The following is a 27743-nucleotide window of genomic DNA, read 5'->3' as shown; positions in this document are numbered from 1 at the left end:
CAGAATGTTTAAGATTATAATATATCAAGAACTTAAGTTATTAAATACAAGTAGATAACCTGCTATTTATAACTTAGAAAATTTCAGGTAAAACCAGATCTAAGCATTCTAGAGCTGTATATAACTGCTAATTTTAAATATAGATACTTTCTTCACAATAAGTAAAATATTGTGACATATTGAAGAATAAAAGGAGACGGCAGACATGGCCTTTTATGCCAGGTCATAAATGCAATCACAACTTCTCACACAAGCTTAGGAAAACTAACTCTTCAATTCAAGAAATAATTAGGTATCCTGGAGAGATCAGAGAACCTAACATAAACAGACTTTTCCACTCATTTTCTTCAAAATATCCGATGGTGTTAAAATCGCTATCCTTTTAAAGCACTTTGTATAATTTTTAGAAGCTTTTTATGTTAATAAGACCAAAAAAGAAAAATGAAAATCACCTTCATCCCACAACCCAGAAGATGCATTAACCTGTTTGAAAATTGTTATAAATCATACAATTCTGTACTACATCCCTGACCTGGAATACTAGTATATTTCTGATGCAGGAAAGAGAAAGATTAAAATCATAAACTCGTCTCCTCGTATATGTCATAATATTCATGCATGATTGTTATACAGCTATAAAACAAAAGCAATGTCACCTTCCACAGATTTAAAATGATAAACCTCTTAAGCACATCAAAGGTTCTGCTGGTCATGCAGAATGCAAGAAAAACCTTCCTTTTTATTTTAAATGCAAAAAAATCCTTGGTCAAATATACATTACAGGCCCTTTTTCAGACACCAATCCTTTTCTAAGGTGGTAAAAAGAAGGTTGGTATACAGAAGACTGGAATACAAAGGGACAGTATTTCCTGTAAACATTAACATTATGCCTGTAAGGCTGAATTACTTCAAATTAAGGGCCACCACTGCAAGATCTGCAGGAGCTGTGTTTTGGCAAGGGGGAATCTAACCCAAAGAGTAATTAGGAGTCCCATTGGCCTATGGCATAACCTAAAAGGCTGAAAAGCTTCCACCAAGTTATACCTGACTCAAATGGCCCTGGAACAAAGAGACATCTTGAAATACCCTCGTGTAAACATTTAAAATATATCATGAATCATGTACTATCTCTATGTTTTCCCCACGGTTTCTGTAATAACTGGCTTAAGTGTCAACATCTGTACTTGGTCAGACGAAACATTCCTCGGTTCTTGAAGTTACTCATAAGCAATAATGAGAACAAAAGGTGGTTTGGCCACGTCCGCAGCCTGCCTTTCTTATACAATGGCTCTATATCTAACAGTCCATAGTTGTAGACTCACAAATCAATGGGTGTTTTGCACTAGTTTTAACTAAAACACGCTTGAAGAGGGAAAGTAGCTACTTTAGAGTGAGCTGTGACACTGACTTGCACCCATGCTGGTAAACCTGGCGTACAGTGAAGGGAGGTAGCACATAGATTATCACTGCAAATGGCCCCTGAAGCCACTCCTAAGCCTGGACACTGCCTAGATTACTTCAGTCAATGATGTTAGAGAACATGGACTGAAAACATGTCCAAGACTGCTCCAGTACATCAACAGTGTAGATAATTGATTTCTGTTAAGTACACTATCACTTTGCACGAGTACTGCTGAGCATAGGGTCATTCTCCCAAAAGACAGTAAAGCCCACGTGAAATGGTAAGGTGTGAAATGGTAGCACAGCACCACAACACTGAACAAGTCCAGGATGCAGCCCTTTCACAGCTGTGTTTGACTAAGATTACAACAAAATCTATCTTACCTTTGTTCCAAGGCAGGATTGCTGGACCACTCAATACATTTAAATTAAAATTTAATGTCTCACTCACAGTTCTCCAAGATCTATACTTAGCCTTTGAATGTAACATGTAAGGGGACACTACAGGATTTACAGCAGACCTTTCTTCAGATTGTCTGGGATGGTTTCCTTCCTCACTGAAATTTTGAAGATTTGATTCTTTTGTAAAGTTCCCACAAGCAGTTACAGAATGTATTCTCATGCTAAAACAGTTTCTTTCACTGGTTTCTTGATTTCCTTTTGATCAATTGAGTGGAACAATAATAAGAATATGCCTCAGATAATTTGCATCTCACTTAGCTGCCCCAATAATTTAAACACTAATTTGACTCTCGACAGGTACTTCATAATCTATACTGTAATAAACTCTCCTGTACTTAAGAATTTTGGGTTTATACTATATGTCATACCAATTGTAGCCTCTTCAAGAGCAGTGCCATAGAGAATTAAATCTGTGCAGAATAAGAAAGAATAAAAGTACATTTTGGAATTAATATCGTAAACTTAGTATTCCAAAGTCTTTTGCAAAAGGTAATTAATTTATTAATTATATGCTTGCAAGACTTTAACTTATCAAACTTTTTTCACCCAAAAATCTCTGAGGAATTAATTTCAGTTCAAGGATTTATCCATGGAAGCATCAATAGGACTGTACCTTTGACATTCACTACAGTACTAAAAAACATCCATAAAGATAAATTATTTTTTGCTAGAAGAGTAAATATACAGCAAACCTTTGCCCTTCTCCGAGTAATAATGAAATTGGTACTCCTTAGGATAATGGTAAGAGAAAAGTGTAGCATGAAATGTACCTTCCTTATAACTGCATCATGTTTTGGGCAGCAGGCATTCTGCTGCCACTCTTTTCAAGGGTGATACTGTGGCCAAGCATAAATGACAGAGACCTTTCATGCTGACTGCACCTATAGTCTTAGCTGAAGTCTAGGAGAGCTTTAGTATACTAAATCCATAGCAAGTCCAATTTTTACACAGGCTACTGTCTACACTCTTTAGGAGAAGCCAGCTTCAGGATATCTGCTGATATCCAGAGGTCTAGCATGCCCAAAAGTCAAAGGAAACTGTTGCTGGGGGTGGAGGGGTAAAGTGTAAGGTAGCAGACAATTTGACCAAGAAGTTTGGAAAGACAGCAGTGGATAATATGAGAATTGGAGAGGCTTAGCAACACTAATCAGGTGTGGCTGGGATATATAGCCTATGAGTGAGAGAGGAGAAAGTGCTACCCTGTACAAATCATTCTGAAGAATTGCGCAAGGTCAGAAAGCTTGGTCACATGCATGGCTTAAGCTTACTGGACAGGAAGTGTACCTGGCAGGATGCAAATCCACTTTCTTCTTTTGATTCTTCTACAGCCTATGCAATGCAAACCCCTTTAGCTGTATCTTAAATGTAAACTATGACTCACCGCTTGTGGAACACCTCTGAACTTATGTATGCAAAACATGTCCACTGGTACCTAAACATATCATAGAAACTGAGGCACGGACATTTCATCCCACCACACTACCCATACCACTCCACCATTAATGGCACATGACTCATTATTCCAGTTGAAGTCATGTAGGAAGAATCTGACAGGACAGCTAGGCTTTAGTTCTAATTGTTAGGGTAAACAAAAATACCCCTAAATGCTTATAAAATTACTTAGCTGAAAGCAATTTAAGATGCTGAAAACAGTATTCTCACCTATCACATTTAGTAACAAAACTAAGGTTCTCTCCAGACTCCCTCTTTATAATGAGCAGAGACAAAGGCATCTCCAGAGAGCAAGTCAGCTCAACAAACCAGGACCCCTCTGAAATCTCCCAGAGGGTGCTACAGTATCAGATCTTAGGCAGCCAGATACTTAACCTCTGCTGCTTATATTGCATACTAAATCACTAACAACATATATATGCGCTGACCTGTACATACATTGAATTTGCTCAATTTGCTAGGCGAGTATTTGACTTTAATTTAAATGCTTACTTAAATGTTCCAAGCAATCTTTTGACTGCAGAACCACAGGATGGGATACATGTTCTCCAAATGTTAGCAATTTAAAGGTTAAATAGCTGAAGAAAAACAAGTTATGAAAAAAAGAAGGGGCAGGGGTTAGTATTTTCTGCAGACACAATATGAAAAATCAAATCTTACTAAATCTCCACAAATATGACAGAAAATGGTTAAGCAGCTTAGAAAGCTTGGCTAAATTTCACTGATTAGGAATGACACTGATGTTTGAGAATTGCTTCCTTTGGGCCACCTGCCATGACGACTGGCTTAGAAAGGTTCAAATCACAAATAGGTTTGGTAATTACTTGGATTAGCTAGCATAATGGGAATCAAACATAAGGTTAACCAACAATACAGCTAGAGTGGAATGGAAAATATGTCTGATTTAGGAACAAATGACAGAATTTCCATGTTGCTCAGCTGTTTTTCTGTTTTACTGAACAGGTGAATAATACACTAAATAAACAGAAGTTTGTGGTTTTTTTCCTGCTCAGGTCCCCACTTAGTTTCCTAAGGAAAAACAATGATATACTGAAGTGATATTTTTCAAAGTAATTTTCTCCAAGGGATATTTGTCACTGGTGAGATACGAGTCTCCCAGCACATGAGTTTGCTCATTTTTAATTAGAGCCAGTTATCTTGCTTTCAACCATTTAATATCTTCCTTATGAAACTGTCAATTTTTACAGACTCACAAAAGACCAAAATTTGAATCTCCTGCTTTGTAACAATATTAAACCCAATACATTCCAACGGTTGTTTATTAATGAAAATTGCATTTAAATAACATGGTTTCCACCAGAGGATACTACAGGCTAGTTGGTGAATGGTACAGAAACATTAATTTATCCCATAGAATCACTGATGTTGTTTTACCTCAGTGCAGATACCACCTGCTATCCATGTTAGTAGAGTGAGCCTTGTTAGCCCTGCCAGAAACCTTCGCTGGATGTCCCTTCCTTTATAACTCTGGCCCTCCTGGAGTGACCAGCCATGTTGTCTTTCCCCACTAATGAGATGGAGAAAGCGGCAAGTGAAATGGGAGAGTGAAGAGGGTCTTTCATGTGGCTGCTGCCATGCAGCAATACATTAAGGAGTGAAGTTTTCCATACTGTGCAAAACATCAAGGTTTTTTCCAACTCCAAGGAAGACCCCACCCTTGAGTCTTCTATACCAAAAGTGAAATGGAACAAAGGGTGAAGAAGGAAGAAAGAAACAAAACGAAAAAATCCCCAAGATGAGTGCTAAAGAACATAATTTAAAACAGAAAGAAAAAGGACAAATAATACCTGCATAGTAACCATAAAATCCCCCAACTTTGAAAGTATTTAGCCATAAAACTTTAGTCAAAAACTATCAAATGTTAAAATTGTGAGAAAATGTCAAAATCTAGGGAAAAAAAAAATACAATAGTATTCACAAGAAAAATTCTCATCAGAGCAATTATAAAAGATTTTCTCAACTTATTTTAGAAATTTCTGGTTTTAGAAGTTTGAAAATCATGGCATGTAGGTTTATTTAACTAGCAGATCTTTTTTTCCTGGAAATCTAAAGGCAGAGTCCTAAAATCTGAGGCTCAAATATATCTACTACATGTACATTCAGCTGAAGAAAGAGAAAACACTCTTTATTCTGCCCTGAAAATAGACACAAATTCAACTTGGACTGTTTTTCCAGTGTTCCAAAAAGAAAAGTCAAATGCTGCCTGTAGTCTTGAGCAGGAGGAAGCTAAACATAGTTATTATTCAAGGCTCTGTATAGCTTTAAAGGAACTATAGATGAGAAGTAGATTACTATTTAATGTTCTACAAGCAAAATTACTTCATTATCATCAATTAACTTGTTCACATGTTTTCCAAAATAAGTGCACTTAGTAAAGAGAGACAATAAAGGAAAGATATCCAGTTGTCTTTCTGGTTTCTGGATTGATAAACAGAAAAATCATTGTATTTATGCTGCATTAAGTATTTGACTACAGGATTACTAATAATTAACCTTGTGTGTCAACTCCTGTTCTATGGACTGCTGATTTTGTAAATTCATGTTCACATTGAAAGGATTAAAAGCATAGTTTAGCAGATTACAGTGCATTATCCAAGTGGGCAAATATTTTGGTCTGATTCAATCACAATATTTATTCCCATTAGAAGCATGCAAAATATTAGCTCAAGTACAGGGCTTAAATCCTTTTCTAGTGCACTCAATACTTTTAAAAACAAGCAACAACAAAAAATAACGTTTGCAAGTTGGGTATATTGGAAGCTGAAGATACCTGTATTCCATCCTACTAATTGCATGCTCATGAAATCCACTTTCTGTATCATTCATAGGCTGCTGTGGACACAGCATTTGTACAAAGATTCAGTTTAAAATAAACACGATCTCATGAATTAATGCACCTAGCACACAATAACACAAACCACAGAAGCAAACAAAATCTGGTACTTGGCTTACTGTTGTCTGTTCAAGAGTTAATTCACAGAAGATATTCCTCACCCATGAAAATACCCTTATCAATGTATCTCTATCAATAACTCTGTAAGCCCTGTATGAGGATAACCCAACAACCATATGAGTAAAACTTATGTCATTGTATGATAGCAGAAGCTCAGCAAATTCAAAGAAAGTATCCCTAGGGTATCAGCGGCAAGAGAGAAGCTTGCAAAAGCAATTGGTTACAGAGCCTGGAACCTTGTCAGTGTTGCAAGAATGACTTTTGGTACATGAAAATTTTCTTCAAGTCACTGACCCTCTCATCCCTCACAGAAGGATGAACAACAACAGAGAATTAGATCTGCCTTACTCAGTCCATGACAGGCCTACTGTAGAAGAAATCTGAAATCTGTGCCCAGCAGACTCTCTAGTATGCAGTTGCCCTGTCTTCACCACTGCGCCTCAGCAAACACCATCAGTCCACTTGCCTTAGCACACCTATTTCCTGCACCAAGCTATCTGCCCAACAATGATTCCTGCATTCTTCTGAATCTTTCTAGGGGTAAGGAAAGTATCCAGTAAAAAAAAACCCTACAACATCAGTGTTTCCAGTTAGAGAAAAATGTTGTACTTCAGTATAGCTACATTAATTATGCCAAGCAGAAAGGGCCAAGGCAGAAGGCCTGAGCAGCATCCCACAATCATCCATGATAAACTGTTAGCTTTTTTTTGTCTTGGGCAAACTGGACTTCCCTAGATAATGCCCAAGAATAGTTTGGGGAACACAAGCAAGAGGCTGCTCCCCATTTGCAACTTGATTGTACCCAGCCTGCTTAGATGTGAGGGGGTGTTAAGGGAGTTTAGCAGTATGAAGACAAACCGCATCATGCCAGTTGACCAATGAGGCTGAGGACAGTCTCTAGCCATTTTCTTTACTAGTTAGGACAGTTACCTTTCCTTCATACCCTGCCTCACTATTCACATTATGTGCATTAGAAATAGGTTTGAATCAAAAAAAAAAAATCATGTTCTGAACACTAATACCAAAGTTCAAAACCTTGTAACATACAGCTAAGCCTTTTGATATACAGCAGAAGCTTCTTTAAGGGGCTGAAACAGTTAAAGAAAAGAGCAAGTGATCTTGCACTTACAGCTAGTGGATTTAAGCCTTTCAACACCAGTAATGGAAGTTGACTGTTACAGTGAAAGAGCAGCAGTTTGGTTCCAGCTTTTTGTCACAAACCACCCTCATTCCCTCTGTTTGGTCTTTTACTTAGCATATTTAGAAATAAAGTGCAGAAGAATACAAACAAAGCTTTAAAATTTAATTTACCACCAAAGCCATAAACAGTCACAGGACATGTGCTTCTATATTTCTCTATGTGATGATGCACATCCACCTGGCACAGAAGGGGGTTAAAGAACACCTAGTATTTACCTTAAAAATTAGCACCTGTGCTGAACAATATTTTTACCTCATGGTTAACTTCAGCAACCATAACTTGAGACACTGCAATACTACATACAGTTAGAAATTTATTCAATACTTACTGGTGGTCCCCGGGGTCCTGTTGGACCTACTTCTCCCTCTGGCCCCTGCTCACCCTGTTTTGGGGATACGAAGAATGCAACACATTAGAAAAGTGATGTTTTGCACAGTGCAAGACTTACTCATTTTTCTAGCTCTTTTGGATAAGATTAATGATCTTACTGGTTTCCCAGAATTTCCCATCAAACCTGACACTCCAGGACGACCTGTATTACCCTGTTGGACAAAAGATGAAAGTATCAGCTAAGGAAATGTTTTACCATTCATTTTAAAATAGAAAATAAGGAAATCAATAAGATCTTATTAAAAAAAAAAAACAAACAAACAACCCAGCCTGTATTCAGTTTTTAACTTCCACCTTTATTTTGGTTTACATTTAACTTTCATCTAATGTCAGGTTTTAGTTCTTTTGTTGTTCACATCCTGATAAATCCCAAATAGACTTGATTGCTGTACTCAAAGCATAGAAGGCAATATCATTCAATGTAATTTCAGAAGAAATTCATGTCTCAATCTAGTTTTATTTCTGTTACTTAAACTTGAGCATGATTGTCTGAAACATTCCATCATCTCAAGTGTACAATACTTTTTTAAACTTAATTGGGATTGCTGCTGCAATCTGGTGGTATGTAAACAGAGATTACAATCTCTGTGATTCAATCAATTTAGGGCAGCTATAAGTACTATTCTTATTATGACATCATTCATTCCAAACTGTAGTGAGGTACCCATCTCACATGCCTCCTCTAGCAATGATTTCCACAAATTCAAAAGGAAATGGCCTTTTTTAGGTATTATTTAATGCCTGAAATGAAAACCACATCACATAGCAAAAGAATCATGAAAAAGCACAGGACTAGAGTCGATTAAAGAATATATTTAATTCTTTCAGCCAGAGGCTTGTCTTACTACAACAGAAAGTTAATTTAATTTCACTGGTTACTCTAGAACTTGGTGAGCACAAATACAGTATTGTAAGAAAGTCAGTACTCAAGATGATTTACCTTTGATCCAGGAATGCCTTTCAGACCTGGAGAGCCTGGTAAACCCTGAAAGAATTTACATTTACAGTCTTTATCTGTTGTTAAGGGGATTTGAAATGGTGTTTAAAAATATCTGTCTCATGTTAAAGCATTTCTAGTCCTTTTACTTGATATTGAAGCACTTTTATCCAATAATGGACCAAGCTTGAGTTCTTCCTATTTACAAAAGGACAGATAAGGAGTAGTAGCATTCTTACTGTATAAATTGGCAAGAGGAGCATGAAAAACTGAGGAGTTGTGGCTTTTTCTAGCTTAAACTAGAAATAGATTCTTGGTTCCAGTATTTTGAGACTGAAGAAAGAGAGCTTAACAGATACTTTATGTATACATTTCATCTCCTCCTTACTTCTGTGCAACAGCTCATAGCAAGTATGCTTTTACTAAATTTTCTTCAAAGCTGAAGAACTCACTTTGTATTACAAATTTACTTCCAGTTCTATTTTAATACAGCTCCTTCACTATACCCTCACAGCAATTACTCCTACAGCATAGTGTTTCAAAGAAGTTTCCATTTAGCTTTTGACAGCTGGCAGTTTGTAAATTAAATTACTCTGATATCAGCATCAATCTAACCTATATATGGACTTTCTGTAATTTTAACTGAGCCTAATTTTCAAAGGCAAAATAGCAGATACTTACTGGAAGTCCCTGAAGCCCTGCATCACCTGGAGCTCCAGGTTTTCCTGGTTCACCCTGAAAAACATTTGAAGTTGTAATATATGCAAATCAAACAAAAGGGAAAAATTTATTTTTGGAACACAGAGCTGGAGCACTTTGGGATCTGCAGGAAGGGAAAGTTCATTCAATTACCCTAATAATGTACTTCAGCCTGTGGCTTTATGCACAGTAAAAGGCCACAAATGAGTGATCAAATCTAGGGAATACCAAAGCTCAGATATGTGCCAAATGTGCCTTACTTTTGCTCCAGGCATTCCAGGGATGCCTTCCCGGCCATCAACTCCTGGTAAGCCCTTGAAAAAGAAAAAAAAATAAAAAGATTAAAAAAAAAAATAATGTATTGTTGGAGAGACTTCTCCCAAGCAATCCGATATACAAATTAGCACAACATGAAACACACGAAGAAATGAAATATACATACAGACTCTCCTTTAGGCCCAGGTAGACCATTTATTCCTCTTGTACCTTGAGGGCCCTAAGAATAAAACACTTTTTTTAATGAAAATAAACACACTGAAATGACAGAAATGAAGAATTTCAACACATATTCATTCAGATATGCGTTACTTTGAGAGTACCTATTATGCTTCATGTTTATATGCTATAAGTAACCAAAGGTTGCAAGTCAACATGACTTGAAATTTGTCTGTGCTCACCCTGTCTCCCTTTGGACCTGCCTCTCCCAGTGAACCTCTTTGGCCTTGATCACCCTACAGGGGAAAGAAAAAAAATACATTTTTCTAGAATTATTTTTCACTGCAGTTAAAACCTCCAGTAACTCAACAACAGTACAATTCACACTTGGTTAGAGCAGACACCTTAAACTCATAAACTCATATTTAAAATGCAGTTTCTTAATACTGCATTTGACAGTATTAAGATATTTTTAAAAACACAGCTCAAACCATCCCCTAGGAATCCAGTAGTGTCTAAGCAATGTTGCTTTCGATTCCTCAACTCATACAGTCACTGGCTATTCCAAGCATAAGTTCCGGGGGTGGGGGGGAGGACAAGGGAAGCAGGGAGGAATAAAAATTAATAAATAAAATAATAATAATTTTAAAAAGGGGTACAAATTGCACTATATAGGTTTTGTTCTAATTAGTATTTTCCAATTTAAACCCTGAAAAATTTCAAGCCACTCTAATGCCCTGTAGCATTCAGAATGAAGAGGTGACTAACATTCTAAGAGGCTAAAAGGTGTTCATCTACCCCATGGTTCCTTGGGGACAGTAGGAGATTCTGGACTTGACATCATTGTCATATCATTTATTCACCTGTGGTGAGTCAGCACAATTGGATTAATCAGAAGCTTTTCTGATTCACAACCACAAAGTTTCAGGACTCAGCATCTAACTGGGTAGACCCTGAGAAGTGTTTGGCCAACACACACTTTACTTACAGGTGCACCAGGAAGGCCTTGGGGACCAGGATCACCATCAAGCCCACGAGCCCCCTACAAAACAAGTCGATAACACAAGATTAAAATGAAGTACTGAAACATTAACAACTTATGCATGCTCTTGGTTCGCTGGCACATGCAAATTTTCTACATCATCTTTTCTTTGTGGAGTTATGAAAGCAAATATTTTTTAACTATGGGGAAAAAAAAAAAAAAAAAATCAAAAAAATTACATTCAGTTCATTCTCTTAAAAAATAATCATATGGAAGAGCATGGCATAGAGCTTTTCACACTACTTCAGAAAAGGTCTGTATCTTCCTTAATATGTTATTCTTCACCACATAATAGAATAGCGTCAAAATGTGAAAAGAAAAATCATCAAGTGAAGAGCAGCTATTTGTATTGCATATGTTTCAAAGAATTAATGCAATTGCTACCCTGTAAGTAATTCAAGTAATTTCAAATGGAGAGGGGGAAAAAAAAATGTTTTCTAAAACATTCACGGAGAATAAGGAACTGCTTTGTCAAACAGAGGTAGTAAAGATTCCAAACAGACAAAACAGCACAAAAAATGTAAGCAAATAACTATGAAGAATCAGAAGATCTGAGGGCCAGCAAAGCAAACTAAGATAGTAATAGTTCAGCAAATGTGTCTGAGAGGTTAGGAAGGTTCATTCATGAGAAGCTTCATAATCAGGACAAATTTGATGTTGTTTCTTAGCATAGGGTGGTGAGGCACCGGAATAGGTAGCCCAGAGAAGTTGTGAATGCTCCATCTCTGGCAGTGTTCAAGTGCATGTTGGACAGAGCCTTGGGTGACATGGTTTAGTGTGAGGTGTCCCTGCCCATGGCAGGGGGGTTGGAACTTCATGATCTTAAGGTCCTTTCCAACCCTAACTGTTCTATGATTCTATTCTATGATTCTATAGACAATCAGAGAGTAAGGTTTTTGTTACTTCATTTCTAGAGAAGGAGACAATAGCATGATTCCTACATTTTACTTCTTCCAGAAATTTTTACCATATAGATTTATCAAGATCATAAGAATAGAAATGTAACAGTCCATTTTGAAATAACAGTTAGAAACACTTTGATGAACAGCAGGAAAATTACCGGGCAAAGTCAGAGCCCACATAAACATGAATCCTACTGGCAGCAGTTTAAGACACAAAAGATACAAGAGACAGAAAGAATGGAAAAAGAGCAAACCCTCAATAAAAGCCCTGATAAAAACTGGACAGTGGAAGCCAAAGGTTTCAGGGAGATGCAAATCACAGGAGGGACTATTTAATAAATTTTATCTTTAAATAAAACATGCTATAGTTTATAACTGCTATAACTTGTTAGCATGCCAACTAAACACTTGCACACATGCCAAAATACTACAAATCCAATAATCAGAAAGGTGTTCAGAGTATATTTACTTCATTAAGCAGAAGGAAAAAGCTGCCATTCTTCTTAACTAGAAGTACAGTAGCTATGGAAATACAGCTGGCAGGAGAAAGAAAATGCAGAGGGGAAAAAAGATACATTTAAATAAACTTTAGAAATGTTCAGGGGTGTACTTTTTTTTTTTTAATCCCGGCTATTTTTATCAAAAGAAAGGTTAATACTCACTTTGGTACCTTTAGGTCCCACTATACCAGTTATACCTCTGATACCTATGATGCCCTGAAAATAAAAAAAGGGTATTTAAATTACTCTTAAATCTCTTCATCACAACTATTGTATGCTTTTTTTTTTTTTTTGCTTATTTTACTATTTTTTTACTATAGAAGGAGAAATCCAACTACTTCTGTATTAGAATATTAATTCTGGATGGTAATTCAATATTTTACTAATTTCAGACTTTCAAAAAGAATACCAAAACTATTGCGTTGAATTATACAACCACAAACACATTAAGTACTGAAAAAAACCACACTTCAAAGTTGAAGCATTCTCCCTGTGTGAGAACATATGAAAGCCACATGTGCAGAAATGCTGAGTTGCCTTAAGCAGGGTATAGGACAGATGCAGGAGAAAAAGTCTGATGCATCAGACTTTATAGAATTCAAAAGGTAGACAAAACTGGGCAAGGGATTTAAGAATATAGGCAGTAAGTTTATACACCTGAGAGGCTGGACTGAGTAGACTTCTAGTACTATTTCTAGTACAGCAGGATGTATTATAACTATTTCCACTTCCCTTCAAAATACTGTCTTGTGGGAAATGTGGATTCAGTTTTTTCTTCTGCCCAGGAGACTGAAACTACATGATAGGTCTCCTCTCTGCAGAGAGACCAAACCCTCAGCCATAACATGTTTGTCCTTCAACAAGAAGAATGCACTACAACTGTGTTAATGAAACAGCTACAGGCACTTTCATGTGGCAAAGGCAAACCTACTCCTTGGACTTGCTGGCCAGCCCTTTTGTTTGCCTCTACTGAAATCAGATGGAATCTTGCAGAGAACATTTATAAGTTTGTCAGCCCAAAATACGAGAAAAATCATGATAATGCAACAGTGATTCAGCAGCCCAACAAGGAAGAGACACACAGTCAAATGCTTGTTCTAAGATAAGACATGCAAGTAGGCACATTTCAGTACCCACCACTTTCTATCAAAAGCAACACCTCCCAGAGGTGGCTATCTTACGCGAGTCTTCCTGTCAATGCATTACATAAAAGTGTTGGACTGCAGGTGCTGCTGTGGAGACCAGATTCCTAATCCCTTCTATTGATTGTGAACTTTATATACATTTATGTAAGAAACATACAAGAATATACAACAGTCTACAGCCTCTCTCCATCTGTGCCTCTAAGGCACTGTCTACGCACTTTTTCATAGGCTGTCTATCTGACATCACTTTCTACATATTAGCAATCCTACAATTTAATAAGAAACTATTATTTTACAGCTTGTTTGCAAGGTCATAAACAGGCAAAGCAGTGAAGAGTAATAAGAAAAAGGCATTAAAATAAAAGAAAATTAAAAATTAATCTCTAATTGTTTTTTTAATTCTGTTGTGTTATTTATTTCACAGTGATTGAAGAACTTTAACAAACTCAGTTAAATGAATTGGCTCCCACAAGTCCTTGAGACAGCAGAAGCTGCATCTTATACAAGTACTTTCTCTGCACTAGGGTGCCATGGATACTTTTTTCAGCATCAGAGATAAAAAGGATTAAACTCATTCCATTACTTAGCCTCTGTTCTTTCTTTATCTTTCTCTGTTCCTAATCCAGAGCTTTATGTTGCCTTATGTTCATAGAGAATTCTCTAATTTAGGATTTGGATGTCATATGCATCAACGTAAGCTCCTCTATAATATCACATGTGGACACCAATGGTATAAAGAAATAGTTTCACACCTCATGAAAAAATGTAAGACCCCATAAGAAAATAAACTACAGAAATTGTGTTATGCCTATTTCTCTTACTTAGAATGACCCCTTTATTTTGTTCCCTATTGCCTATTCAGCTGTGGAAACCACAGGAAGAGTTCCTCACTAGGAAGCAACAAGCTATGTGCCAGAACAAAGAAGTCAAGCTAAGCAGTACAAGAAAATCATTCCAAAATCATAGATGCAATTGCAGGATGCTTCTTTGGCCATGCAAAAAGGCAAAAAGGGGAGGGAGGCAGGGGGCAATCTGTTCTTTGGCGGCTGCTACTTCATCCTCAAGGCTTAGCTAAGCCTGAATATCACAGTTAACCACATTTTAAACAAGCTCTTGCTTCACTGGCCTTGCAAGGATGAAGTCAGAGTGAACAAAATTATGGAAAGGAAGGCCAAAGGGGAAAAAAAAAAACCACAAACAAACAAACAAAAAAAAACAAAACCAAAACCAGACAACAAGTTTAAACCACGACAACAGTCTAGGCACAACACAAAATCTAGGACATGAAATATTTCTTAAAATAAGTCTTTCCATAGAACAGATTGGAGCTCTGTGCAAAGAGATGATGTAGCTTTTTGGAGGTGTCCTGGGTTCAGAAGTCAATAATTCTACGTTCACTCAAAGAGAGTATGTCAGAATAAAGTGAAAGGTGTGTGGAGATTTTATATTTGTTTTCTTACAATAAGAAGAAAAAAATTATACAACATAATAAAGCAAATTGGTAACATTATTTAAGAGGAAATACTTTACTGGAGGGCCTTGAGCTCCCACTTCACCACTGGGTCCTTGGTCCCCTTCTTCACCCTGGGAAAGCAAAAGGAATACATTTGTAGCTATCCCACAACACATGTAATTGTTCTCTCATTGTAAGCGGTACATTTACCATTTACTGTTTTCTGTCACCATGTCCTGCTTGAAGGAAATCCAAATGAAGTCCACTACATCCTCAGAATACAGACAGATACTCATTTAGGTTCACATTCTATTCAACTATTATTCAAAAGGGTAATTTCAAAGCAACCCCAGTATGAAGGAGAATTATTACTTTACTCTTAATCTGTCATTCATTTTTTGACTTGGCATTAATCTCTAGGTTTTCTTTCTTTTTCTTCAATACACTCATATATGTGAATAGACTGGATATGCTAGTAGCTCTACATCACAATACCACACTGCACTTCAGAACTTTTGGAAAATCAAAATGGTAAAATACCTTATCCTGGTCAAATCCCTACTTGATTAGATGATAACCTCTCTCATAGCAATGATAGCGTATATTAATGGAACTGACAGTTTAAATCAACAGTTTAATTTGCAAAAAAGGGATAAGCCAACTGTTCAACATCCAGGAAAAAGTAAGTAGATGAGCTCTATACAATAAATTAATATTCTTTTCAATATGCTTAGGAATAGAGATCAGAGGAGGGGTTTAAAACTTGTATCTGATGTTCTTCCTCCAGCACTGAAGCATATACCAAGGCAGTGCAAATCTTTACAACTTTTCTTACATATATTTCAATATTAAAGAAGGCTAATTCAAAGGAAACACCTTGTAAGAGCTCATTTTAGCCTTCAGGCTGAATTGGAATTGGCCTCTTTACTGTAATCTTTCCCCTCTCATCCTTCCTGTTGCTACTCATGTGTGCCATAAAATAATTTAAGGAGTTCTTCTGTATTTAAATGTTTGGAAGATTGCCAATTAATAACTTTTATTTCATTTTTTGCCATGATTTCCATAATAATTAAATTGAATGACCAAAATTAAAAGCATGAGAAGTGTGACCTCTGCATGATAATAAATATGGAGTACAGGTGAATATAGAGAAATACACCTTTGGTTACTCTGGAGCATTATTATACATAGTATCTCTTCATGCATTCCGGTAAAACAATTACTAGTTTTAACAAAATATAATACTGTTTTGAAGAGGCTAACCTACTATTAGCTTGCTAAAACCAACAGTTTATCGTCTTTTTTTTCTTTTTTTGTTGTTGTTCTTTACCTTATAACCTTGTCTTCCTGGTTCACCAGACTCTCCTTTTGAACCTTTCTGTCCCTACGATAAATGTAAAAAAAACAAAATAAATAAATAGGGATTATTAAAAATTAAAATACTGAGTTTTGCAGAACAAACAGGCTTCTCAGAACTAGACAAGACCCTCAGTGACATGGTTTATTGGTGGTTTTGGCAGTGCTGGGGAAACAGCTGGACTTGACCTTAAAGGTCTTTTCCAGGCTGGTTGATTCTATGATTCCAAGGGAAATGAACTATAATTCTGTTCCCTTTGCAATCCCCATTCACTACTGCCTCCTTATCCACCTAGTTAACACCACATATTAAGTACCATGTTCAAAAAGAGCTGCTCCTGGATCTAACAAGGCTAGTTAGCATTTCTTTTTATGTTACCCCATTATAATTTCTTCAGGCCAACAGTTTTCCTAGAAACCAGCAAAGAATACATACAAAACCAAAATCTTAGATAAAATGAGATTCAAAAAATGTTCATTTCAATTTAGTATGTTATAGGTCTCTGAGAAGGACAGAAAGAAGGAAAAAACACTAAGGAATTGGGGGAACATTTACAATTTCTGAAGTCAGACTATAAATGGCCCAGAAAGTGAATGATCCAATTGTTCACATCCTCTAATCCCTTCAGAGCCACACATAAATTTTACTCTGAAGATTACAGCAACAGCAAGAGACTTCAACAATGAAAGGTTATTTTGGCAGTCAAGAGTTGAAAAAACCCTGAGCATCCACACTGATGCAATGTTTGTTTTGTTTATTTTTTTAAATTAACAATGAACTGCCCTTTTGTGAAGGCAGCAACTACCCTTCTTAGTCTTTTAAGCAGTAACTCTGTGAGGAACACTTGAACAGTTTTGCTTACCTTCATGCCCATTAAGCCAGCATGTCCTGGGCGGCCAGGTGGACAAGCATTGGGACACTGGAAAAGGATCCACATAGTTACTACCAAATAGGTTGAATAAGGTTGTCTAGTATTATTTAAATTAAAAAACATTAACAGCTGTCTTACCAACAGGTCACCATCTTGCAGGCCAATTGTGCCCTAAATTAAATGAAATTAATCAAAGTCAGTAAAAAAGGAATAGACAGACCTAACTCATTAGAAGTGGCTAGATGGCCACACACAAAGAGTTGTGGTCAATGGCTCAATGTCCGGCTGGAGACCAGTAACGAGTGGTGTCCCTCAGGGATCGGTGTTGGCACCGGTCTTGTTTAACATCTTTGTCGGTGACATGGACAGTGGGATTGAGTGTGCCCTCAGCAAGTTTGCTGATGACACCAAGCTGTGTGGTTCAGTTGATACCCTGGAGGGAAGGAATGCCATCCAGAGGGACCTCGACACGCTTCTGAGGTGGCCTGATGCCAACCTCATGAAGTTTAACCATGACAAGTGCAAGGTCCTACACCTGGGTTGGAGCAATCCCAGGCACAGCTACAGGTTAGGCAGAGAAGAGATTCAGAGCAGCCCTGCAGAGAAGGATTTGGGGGTGTTGGTTGATGAGAAAATGAACATGAGCCGGCAGTGTGCACTTGCAGCCCAGAAAGCCAACCGTATCCTGGGCTGCATCAAAAGGAGCGTGACCAGCAGGTCAAAGGAGGTGATCCTGCCCCTCTCCTCTGCTCTTGTGAAACCTCACTTGGAGTATTGTGTGCAGTTCTGGTGTCCTCAACATAAAAAGGACATGGAACTGTTGGAACAAGTCCAGAGAAGGGCCACGAGGATGATCAGGGGACTGGAGCACCTCCCGTATGAACACAGCCTGAGGAAGTTGGGGCTGTTCATCCTGGAGAAGAGAAGGCTGCGTGGAGACCTCATAGCAGCCTTCCAGTATCTGAAGGGGGCCTATAGGGATGCTGGAGAGGGACTCCTCATTAGAGACTGTAGTGATAGGAGAAGGGGTAACGGGTTCAAACTTAAACAGGGAAAGTTTAGGTTGGATATAAGAAGGAAATTCTTTCCTGTTAGGGTGGTGAGGCACTGGAATAGGTTGCCCAGGGAGGTTGTGAATGCTCCATCCCTGGCAGTGTTCAAGACCAGGTTGGACGAGGCCTTGGGTGATATGATTTAGCGTAAGGTGACCCTGCCCACAGCAGGAGGGTTGGAACTAGATGATTTTAAGGTCCTTTCCAACCCTAACTATTCTATGATTCTATAACATGGGCATTATACAAAACAGAAAATACTGCTACCTAAAGCTGGAATCAGAATTAGAATCAACCAAGGTTCTCCAACCTGAAAAGCACCTACACTGTAGGATTTTACTGTAGGATTGCAGTGACTTGCAAAATCCTGCCCTCTAACTTAAATCAACTTTTCTGAAAAAAGAAATACTTATTTTTGGTTTTTAAGCCACTTAAAACATATTTTTTATTAAGTACAGAGCACATATATAAAAAACCCCACAAACTCCAACAGAACCCAAGACAATTTCTTTAATAACTTCTACTTTTCCAACTTACTACCATTCAGCAAAAGATTCAGATCTTTACAGAGAAAATAAGCTTCCCGCAATACAAATATTGGGGGATGGGTGAGATATCTGGTGTTAATGGAATTGCAGTAAACTAGAGACCAGTGCGCAGTGAGGAGGACTCTGGAGGGGGAAGGCCATTCCTCATAATAAATCAAATACTTGACAGAAGCTAAAGGGAGGCGTATGAGGCACAAGAGGGAGAAATGTGATTTCACAGCAGCAGCTGGATTCTCTAAAACCTGTGGGGAAGAAGCACGCTGTTGCACAGAGAAGCCCAGGGGAGTTTAAGGAATGAGCTGGTCTCAGTTTATACAGAAGGATTTAAAAAAGCCAAGAGGCTCAAAGAAGATAACCATTCCCCCAGAGAGGCAAAGCACTGGTGTAAGGCTTTCTTCTATCCCTCACAAGTAGCAGGCCTGGTTGCAAGAAAGACATTAGAACTTAATCCACCTGGGAGCATATATTTCTGGGTCATGAGCCAAATATTAAATTTTTCTCCTAACAGAGAAAAATCTACCTCTGCTGAAGTACCACTGGTGATGACCAGCAACGACTACATTTACTGGGAGGTTCAAAACCTGTAAAAGCTACAGTTTAAGACCATTTGCAGAAATGTGAAGACATCATGGCAGAAGTCTCAGTTTGCATTTCAAACTATCTTTTATAATCACAAAGACTTGAAACTTGCTTTCTAAATGGAAGATTAAATACCGGTATGATTAAATGAACATATTTTAGGATTTGAACACAAGCCTCTAGACATTATGAGCTCATATAGACTGCTGAAATCTTAAAATCCTAAACCCTAAATCAGTATTCAGCTGTAAGACTTCAGGAGAAGTATTTTTTTAAGCAGCACCAATACATAACTCAGACATCAGCACATATTAAAGGCAATCACTTACCCGAGGACCTGGTGGTCCTGGTAGCCCTGGTGGCCCTCTTTTTCCTGGATCTCCCTAAGAAAGGGTAAAATAATTTTCTTGATTCATAGTAACAATGACAAGCAGCAGTTACGTATTCATACTACACACCAACAGGGGGAAATTAAGTAACTACAGAAGGACAGGCTCAGCAACCAACTAAAATATCAATCTATCTACGACATGGCTCCCAAAGTAGAATGGGAAAAATAATATTTTTAGTAGAATGAGAGACATACTACAGAATAGGAGCCACAAAAAAAAAAAACAAAAAAACAACCCCACACAAAACAAGCAAAAACTCCATTAGCTTTAGAGAGCTGAAACATCTCTTCACAGGACTATCTGTGCACTCTTCTGTGTTCTAACTGCTAATTCAGATCTCAATTAAAAGAATTGCAAAAATGCCCAAAACTCAGAGAAGAAAAACCACCCCACCCTTTTTCAAAGCCCAAGATGAATTTACCAAGTTAGAATCTTCTCCTATTTGTGAACTTTTGATGTCCAGTGCTTTCAGAAGTGAAGATAATGTGGAAACTCTGCCAATTATTTTCTCTGAATACTTTCAACTAAAATTAACCTACTATTCTGACAGGGGCACCTTTTAACTTAACACTGTCATTTCAATATTATTTTTGACATCTTAGTAAATCATAAATGAAATTAACAAGATGAATATAAAAAATTGATTCACTAGTTCTCTCAATGCATGAGCTGTAGACCTATAGGTTTAAAAAGTACTAAAAAGGAATAGTTCTTTTCCACACAATGTATAATTACATTGTGGGACACATTATCACAATGTGTTGTGGAGGCCTGTGATATAACTGGATTCAAAAAGGAACTGACTACATTAATGGATGATACACTCATACATAGCTTATGAAAATGGCATCACAGATGCAATTACTGATTCAGGCAGTCTCTGAATTGCAAACTGCCAGAATGTGGGAAAGTATGACAGAAAAATGTCATTTTACAAATAGCCTATACACTTCCCTAGATATCTGTTATTGTCCTTGCTATAGAAAAGACAGTGAGCTAGATGGATCATCTTAAACAAATTGTCATTTTTTAATATTCTTTTTTATATTCATTTATATGAGTACAGTACACAGGAAGAGTATGCATTAAGAAGTTGGTTCATTACATAACATTTTAAAGCTATTTCAGATTTTTAATGCACAGTTTAGCTTTAAAGTCAGTAGAGGGAGTCACACTTAAAATGAGACTAAGAAGAAATACTAAATTACTATGTTCACTCATATGCAAATGGAAAACAGAAATAGTGCAGTCATGTACCATAACATATAGGTGAGAAGAGAGGAGTAAAGCTAAAGGTCTGCATGTAATGTTAAGTTTTACGTTTACTGTATTTCTGGCAGGTTAGCTTTTTTATTTTAGTTTTTCATGGATAAGAAGAGGATTATGGAACACTACACAAAACATTTAATTCTAACCCAATGGGTGGACCTTTGTGCTGTTAATTGTTCCTTATTTCTGATGAGCTTCAAACAAAACCTTTCCTCTATCAGTGATCACTGTCAAAGAAAAAGTATGTTTTCAAGTGCTGTTATTACCCAAATAGTGCTTAGACAGCACAGTAATTACTCTTTTTTTCTTTTTTTTTTATTTTCCTAGAAGTACCTTCTACCAATTGAAGAAAGGTCCATTTTTAGCAAACATAGTAGTACTTACAGGTGGACCAGCACGACCTACTTCCCCAGGAAGTCCTGCTGCACCAGCTGGGCCCTGTAACAGCCAAGTTAAACAGTACTTTTAAACCATACAATACGTCTATAACAATCATCCAAGGAGTGAGAACATGCAATTCTCCCAAACAACAAACTATGGCTTCAGACACCAGAATTCTTGCCCCACATAAGTAAGCAACCTCAGTGGTAGCAGAAGGGGTCATACATAATAAATACAGAACATCAGGATTAAAACAGTCTCTTTTTTCACCGAATTACTTTTTATTACATTAAGTAGCTTTATTGCATATTTAAAAAGATTCATTCAACAGGATATTTATAAATTGTAAAAATTGTACTTACTGGTGGTCCAAGAAGACCCTTTCCCTGTGAAATGCAAAAAACGGTCAGAAATGTGGGGAAGTTTCCACAACTAGTTGAGTTGTTTGTGAAGAAGAGAGTATTTGGGATAAAAAGGTACAAAAATACCCTGATGTTTGATTCTGCAAAATCGTTTTGGAAGCTTGTTTAAGTCATGTTAAATATTGATTTTCTTATTAAGTAATCAATGTAGAAGAAAAAATAGATTATTAAATTGTCTTGCAGCACCATTTATTTACACATATTTACAAACACATATACTTCACAAAAGAATGAAGACATCAAAATGTTTGGATTCAGGTAATTCTCAAGTACCATGGTATCATCTACGCTATAATAATTTCCTTTTAACAGTGCATTTAAATTGATAATAAAAGACTTCATTTTTCTGCCAGTGTTTCCCTGAGGTCTAAATCCATTAAAGTCATTCTTTCTGGTCATCAGAAAGAACACCTAACTACTCCTGTTTACATTTTTCATCAGTACTCTGAACCCTTTAAATGAGAAGTGTCCAAGATACAAATGTGTTTCTGCCTCTTTGTACAATACATTCTCTCCAAAAAAAAAACAGATTCTTCAGTCTTGCATTACTAAAGTAAATAGAAGACATCATGAACATTGTCAATGTTGCGTATGAAACACTGGCACGTAAAATCACAAACATACTTATTACATCATATCTCCTGAAAATTTAAAGTGCCTGGGCTAAGTTTAAAAGCCATAGAGTATCATACCATGATTCTATCTGCAAGATTGTCCTTAGAAAACTTGGTATAACACAGGGAAAATTTCAAGCATTAATTAATGTAATTCCATTTTAACCATATAATACACAGCAGAAAGTAAACTTTTTCACCTTGCATAACCTACATAATTCCTTTGCTATTACTTAAAACTCTCTTGCTGTGTCTAGAATTGAATATACAAATCAAAATTTCACTACATCATGTATCTGACGATATTACCTGTCTCTGAAAAAAAGAAACCAACTACTTGCAGGTTCTTATTGGAGTACCCCTTGCTAACATGTCCCAACAGTGACAGGGAAAGTTGGCGATGCCCAGAGAGGCAGCTACAGATACTGTGCCCAGCCCAGTACATGTCCACAGTTCACAGGTCCAGGAGAAGCCAGACCCCTCTGCCCACTACATCGCATCTTCTCACCCTCCTAATCATGACTCCAAGAAGCAGGGGCTGTCCCCCAGCAATTCATGCCACCCCCTTACCCAGCTACTCCACCTTTCTGAGCATGAACTCCCTGCAAGCAGACCAAATTCCAAAGTTGAGAGCTCCAGGGCAATCAGCCAGTAAGGACCCACGCAGAGACTTTGTTCCTGCTTCTGTTTGTGTCCTACAGTGGAAGCCTCTCTAAGCAGCCTGGGACTGCAGCATTTCATCCCCAGATGCCTGATGTCTGCTTTGGATGTGCTTATCTGACCCATGGAGCACATGGAGTGCACAGGCATGGGCAGTAACCCAGTCTGTAATCACCTGGTTCAGAGATGCTTACCCTGTAGATCTGGTAAGTACCTCCCATTGTCAGCACAGACCTTCTGACATCCACCTAAGAGTCACTCATACGTATGCTCAGTGCTGGAAGCTGTGCTTTAGTAGACCTTAAGATACTTTCAATTTCTCTATCACCAAATACAAACAATCCTGCCCATATGTCAGGTTTATAAAACACTACCAATATATCAGCAAATAGAAAAGTTTGAGGGAATTTAACAGAGAGAATGGACTGAAGGGTGCAACACATGCACTGAGTGTAGCAGCCCCAGGTCCATTTACTGGGCCAGATCAGAGGCATTAGTTTATTTGGTGGTAAATTACTTGAATTAGTCAGAAGTATTCTACCAATTTTGTAGCCCTGTCATTTGAAAGGCTATCCACAAAAGAGATGAGACATAGCGAATAAGCTAAAACTGAATGATGAAGCAGATAGAAATGGAGGAAATGCAAAGGAAAAAAACAGTAAGATCACCAGGTTGCATTCTGCGGAAGAAAGGGTGACAGAAACAGAAAAGCAAATGCTGTATATAAAACTTCAGATGCTTAATATTATATCTTTCAGCTACCCTTAAGTCTTAACCTGGCCAATAAATTCCACTGGATGAGCTTGAAAACAGCCATAATAATTTAAAACTGATTAATGTTGTACTAAACTTAACAGCTTCACTACTTCACGCTTGTAGTAAGAGCTTCTCAAGAAGTTTCTGAATCTGAGAATTAGAACCACCACACTTCAGCACTACTTTTTTTTAGTTTTCATTAATCGGAATAAAGGTGAGATGATGAGTGCTGACCATTTTGAGAAACTTCCACAAACTGCTGTATTTCTTCAGCTGCTTAAAGCAATTCATCAAAAGTAAAGCCTGTATAAAGTGGAATTTCCCCAAGAGATTATTTTGAGTATTAATCTTTCCATATGGATTCAGCATGTGCAGGTTAACAACCATAGAGCTACAAAATCAAACACTGGGCTTCCTGAAATGTGAGGTCTAAAGATTAACCTTAACCTCAATAATTACAAGGGTAATGACATAACATGACTAAGAATACCCTCTTCTACACTGAAGATCAACCTTCTTTATGTACATTTTATATACCCAGTTTTTCTTAGGGCTTTTAGTTTATTTGTTCTCACATTAGGCTGTTAATGGTGAGGTAGAATCACATATATTTTTGCCAAGTCAGTTTTTATCTCAGTTGACAGACTAAACTACTACAGTAATTTAAAATAGTATTTCAGTAATTCAGTTCTAATTCCCCATTTTTCCCTCTCCCATAGTAGTTCTTTTCATGTACATTTTTTTCCGTATCACCTAAGTAACACATCTGACAGACTTCAGCTATCTCTTTGTTCCAGCTAAACATTTTAAAATTCATTGCAAACAACACAGAAATTATTTCCCTGTCTACTCGACAGCAAAAAATGAAAACAAAATAACAACAAAAAAAAACAAACACACAAAAAACCACAATCCCCTAACAGAAAAATTTCAGGCTTTCAGTGTACCTAGAACTCACCTCAGTTCTGCTATTTTCTGTAAATTTAGCTTTGGAGTCTACAAATTGAGCAGACATTATATAAAGTATTACCCATTTCCAGATAAGAAACCACATCTATGAAAATTAAACACAAATGCCCACACAGAAGAACTCAGCTTAAGTTTGAACATGTTAATAATGTAACTTCTTCAAGAATAACATTAACAGTTCCTCTTTGGATGAATATCAAAATGACTGTTTAATATAAATTTAATGAAAGTTAATGGGAAAGGGTCAAAAATACAAAGATACAGCTGAAGATATAGAATTTCATAGCAAGGACTGCTATATCAGAGTACAATACCTCTTCTATTTAATTCCAATAATTTCTCCACAATTAACCTAAATTTTAATTAAATTTTAATTATGTGCAACCCTACTACAATACCATGCTAGTCATCTTGTTCCATTACTCATTTTTCTTGAGGTTCTTTCGGATTTTCTATATAATCTGTTTCTACATACTAGCCATCACTAACTTCTTCAACCCTAAACTTCACTATTATTTTCAGCTCCCAAAGATGAATGTTAAATCCATCTGCATATCAACTAGAACAGTACTCTTCACATGTCCTTTCTCATATTTTCTCTTGTTTTCATATGAAACATCATATGGGAAATCCCATACAGCACTTAAGCTTCAGTGATCCCATTTAAATACAGGGAAAGGAGTGGAAACATTAAAGTAATTTATGCAAATAAAATATGGGCCCCCATCTCTGTGCATTTTCATGAAGAGATGAAAAACAATGGCATGTGTCCAAAACTTGTGATCACATCACCCATGCTCCTTTCTTTTCCACAGCATACAAACCAAACAAAGCCCTTCAGTAGTATATGCAAACTTTGATATAAAGGCAAAAAGATTCCTTAATGTACTACTATAATAACTCATGAGTTTTTTGAAACCTCAGAAATAGTTTCTGGCTTTTCTTCATTACATTTAATTGTAAGAAACCTTCATATTGATACTTAAGGTCTAAAAAAGCCTCTTAATATAGTAAATGTATTACTTACTGGAAGTCCACGAGCACCTGGCAGTCCTGGCTCACCCTTCAAAAGATAAAAATGGAGTTTTTCAGGAAGTATTAGCATTAATTTTTATTAACAACATACAGAGAGATGCTTTCACCTTTAGAAGGGTATCATTTACTGGACATACTCTGCAAGTATTATTCACTTCATTAACTTTATGCTGGTTTCTGTGAGACTTGATTAAAAGGAAAGACTTCCTCAGTATTAAAAAGATACAGCCTCAGACCTTTTTTCCACCAAAAAAAATAATTCAAAAATGCTGGTTACTCTGACTTCTGATGTATATTTCATTTGTTTGATTGCTGATGAAGTCAGGTGTCACCGTACTGGTTCTCACTGCATATTAGTATGACATCCCCATATTACTATGCACCACCCCGGAAGTGTGCAAGGCCAGGCTGGATGGGCCTTTGAGCAACCTGATCTAGTGGAAGGTGTCCCTGTCCATGTCAGGGGGGCTGAAACTAGATGATCCTTAAGTTCCCTTCCAACCCAAACCATTGTATGACTTTATGAATCTATGACATAATTACAATACAAGGTGGAAAGAGCTTCACCATTACTGAAGATGCTCAACCTTAATATTGTCAATGTAGCACCACCATTCCTTACTCCAGGCTGGGGGAATGGAAACTGCTTTGTATTGTGTGAAAAGGCCCGATGGGTCTCTATTCTATAGCTGGTTAAATACTGAAGGAAAGGCTGCAGCATTTCATTAGTTGAATAGAGATAAAAATCCTGCTTAAAAAATGCTGTAATTTTGTGCATAATTTTGTTCTTACCTTCTGTCCTTTCGGTCCTGTGGCTCCACGTGAGCCATCAGGTCCTGTGAATCCCTTTGGAAGTAACATACACAATATTAATGCAAAAGTTACATGGTTTTCTTAATCACATCAGAAAACATTCTAAAACATAGAACAAGGAAGCTATTAAATGAGATAAGTAATTATGGGAGACTTACAATTCAAATGCCTATTTACACATACAGATAGAACTGTCCAAGTTCAAAGTACTAGCTTCAGGTGGCAACCACCAGTCACTGCCTGTGATACATCCTTCAAAAGTTATTCAGCTAAATCTCAATTAAACTAAACATTTGATCTCACATGATCTTATTTCCTCTCAATATTTGTTGACAAAAATGTCGACAAAGCTGCTGGGCTGAGGTTAGTCATTGAACCACACTTGTCTGACTAAAAATGAAAAGCAACCATGATACTATAACTACGAATTCATTTGGAATTCTTTTGTTTTCTTTTGTTTCCAGTTTTTTTAATCAGCTTATATGCTTAGAAATCTCCAGAATTCCATTAAAAAAAGCCTTGTTCTTACATTTTTCCAATACTTTTATTTTTTTATACACTTCCAGCAATTCAGTGTTCACAAGGGGATGTTTTCTCTGATAATTTGCTTTCAAATGCTTACATGATCATTACAGGCAATTACTTTACAGTAGCTTTATTGAGTCTATTAAAACTGACACTGAAATAATTTATGAAAGGGAGATTTAAAAAGTCAGAACGGCCTCACCAATTAAATGTGGAATTATAAATCTAAAACCCCAATTAAAAGTTTAATGCGCAACAGGAGTAGAATAAGGTTCTGTGTTTTGTCTTCAGGTGAAAATAAAAAGGGTTTACCATCTCAGAACACAGTATTCTAGTATTATAGTTCCACTCATCCACCAGTATGAGGGAATATGCAAATGCAAATAAATATCAAAAGCTTAGCCGAGTTTAAAATGCTCTGTATTACCTGCTTATATTACCAGCAATTCCAGCAAGGAAGACAAAACTATGCCTCAAGTGAAAATTAGAAGAGGCAATGATTTTTAA

General features: G+C 37.0%; 1 protein-coding gene across 1 annotated transcript in view; it reads right to left on the bottom strand.

Moving 5' to 3' along the window:
* Positions 1-27743, bottom strand: part of COL9A1 (collagen type IX alpha 1 chain) — a 67736-nt gene that overhangs the window by 16502 nt on the left and 23491 nt on the right. The window contains exons 11-28 of the mRNA XM_061460527.1: positions 26691-26744; positions 25891-25926; positions 21805-21828; positions 21446-21499; positions 19730-19783; positions 17360-17392; positions 17213-17269; positions 16324-16377; positions 15071-15124; positions 12558-12611; positions 10940-10993; positions 10194-10247; positions 9959-10012; positions 9777-9830; positions 9499-9552; positions 8821-8865; positions 7979-8032; positions 7819-7872 (exon numbers count right to left, since the gene is read on the bottom strand). Of these exons, the coding sequence (XP_061316511.1) occupies positions 7819-7872; positions 7979-8032; positions 8821-8865; positions 9499-9552; positions 9777-9830; positions 9959-10012; positions 10194-10247; positions 10940-10993; positions 12558-12611; positions 15071-15124; positions 16324-16377; positions 17213-17269; positions 17360-17392; positions 19730-19783; positions 21446-21499; positions 21805-21828; positions 25891-25926; positions 26691-26744 (897 nt within the window). The remainder of the gene's footprint in view (positions 1-7818; positions 7873-7978; positions 8033-8820; positions 8866-9498; positions 9553-9776; positions 9831-9958; positions 10013-10193; positions 10248-10939; positions 10994-12557; positions 12612-15070; positions 15125-16323; positions 16378-17212; positions 17270-17359; positions 17393-19729; positions 19784-21445; positions 21500-21804; positions 21829-25890; positions 25927-26690; positions 26745-27743) is intronic.

The sequence above is a fragment of the Pezoporus flaviventris genome, unplaced genomic scaffold (assembly GCF_033815535.1).
Source record: "Pezoporus flaviventris isolate CSIRO_AGI_PZ_B2104156 unplaced genomic scaffold, CSIRO_AGI_Pfla_v1 ptg000031l, whole genome shotgun sequence".
Classification (NCBI taxonomy): domain Eukaryota; kingdom Metazoa; phylum Chordata; class Aves; order Psittaciformes; family Psittacidae; genus Pezoporus; species Pezoporus flaviventris.
This window is presented reverse-complemented; position numbering and strand designations above follow the sequence as displayed.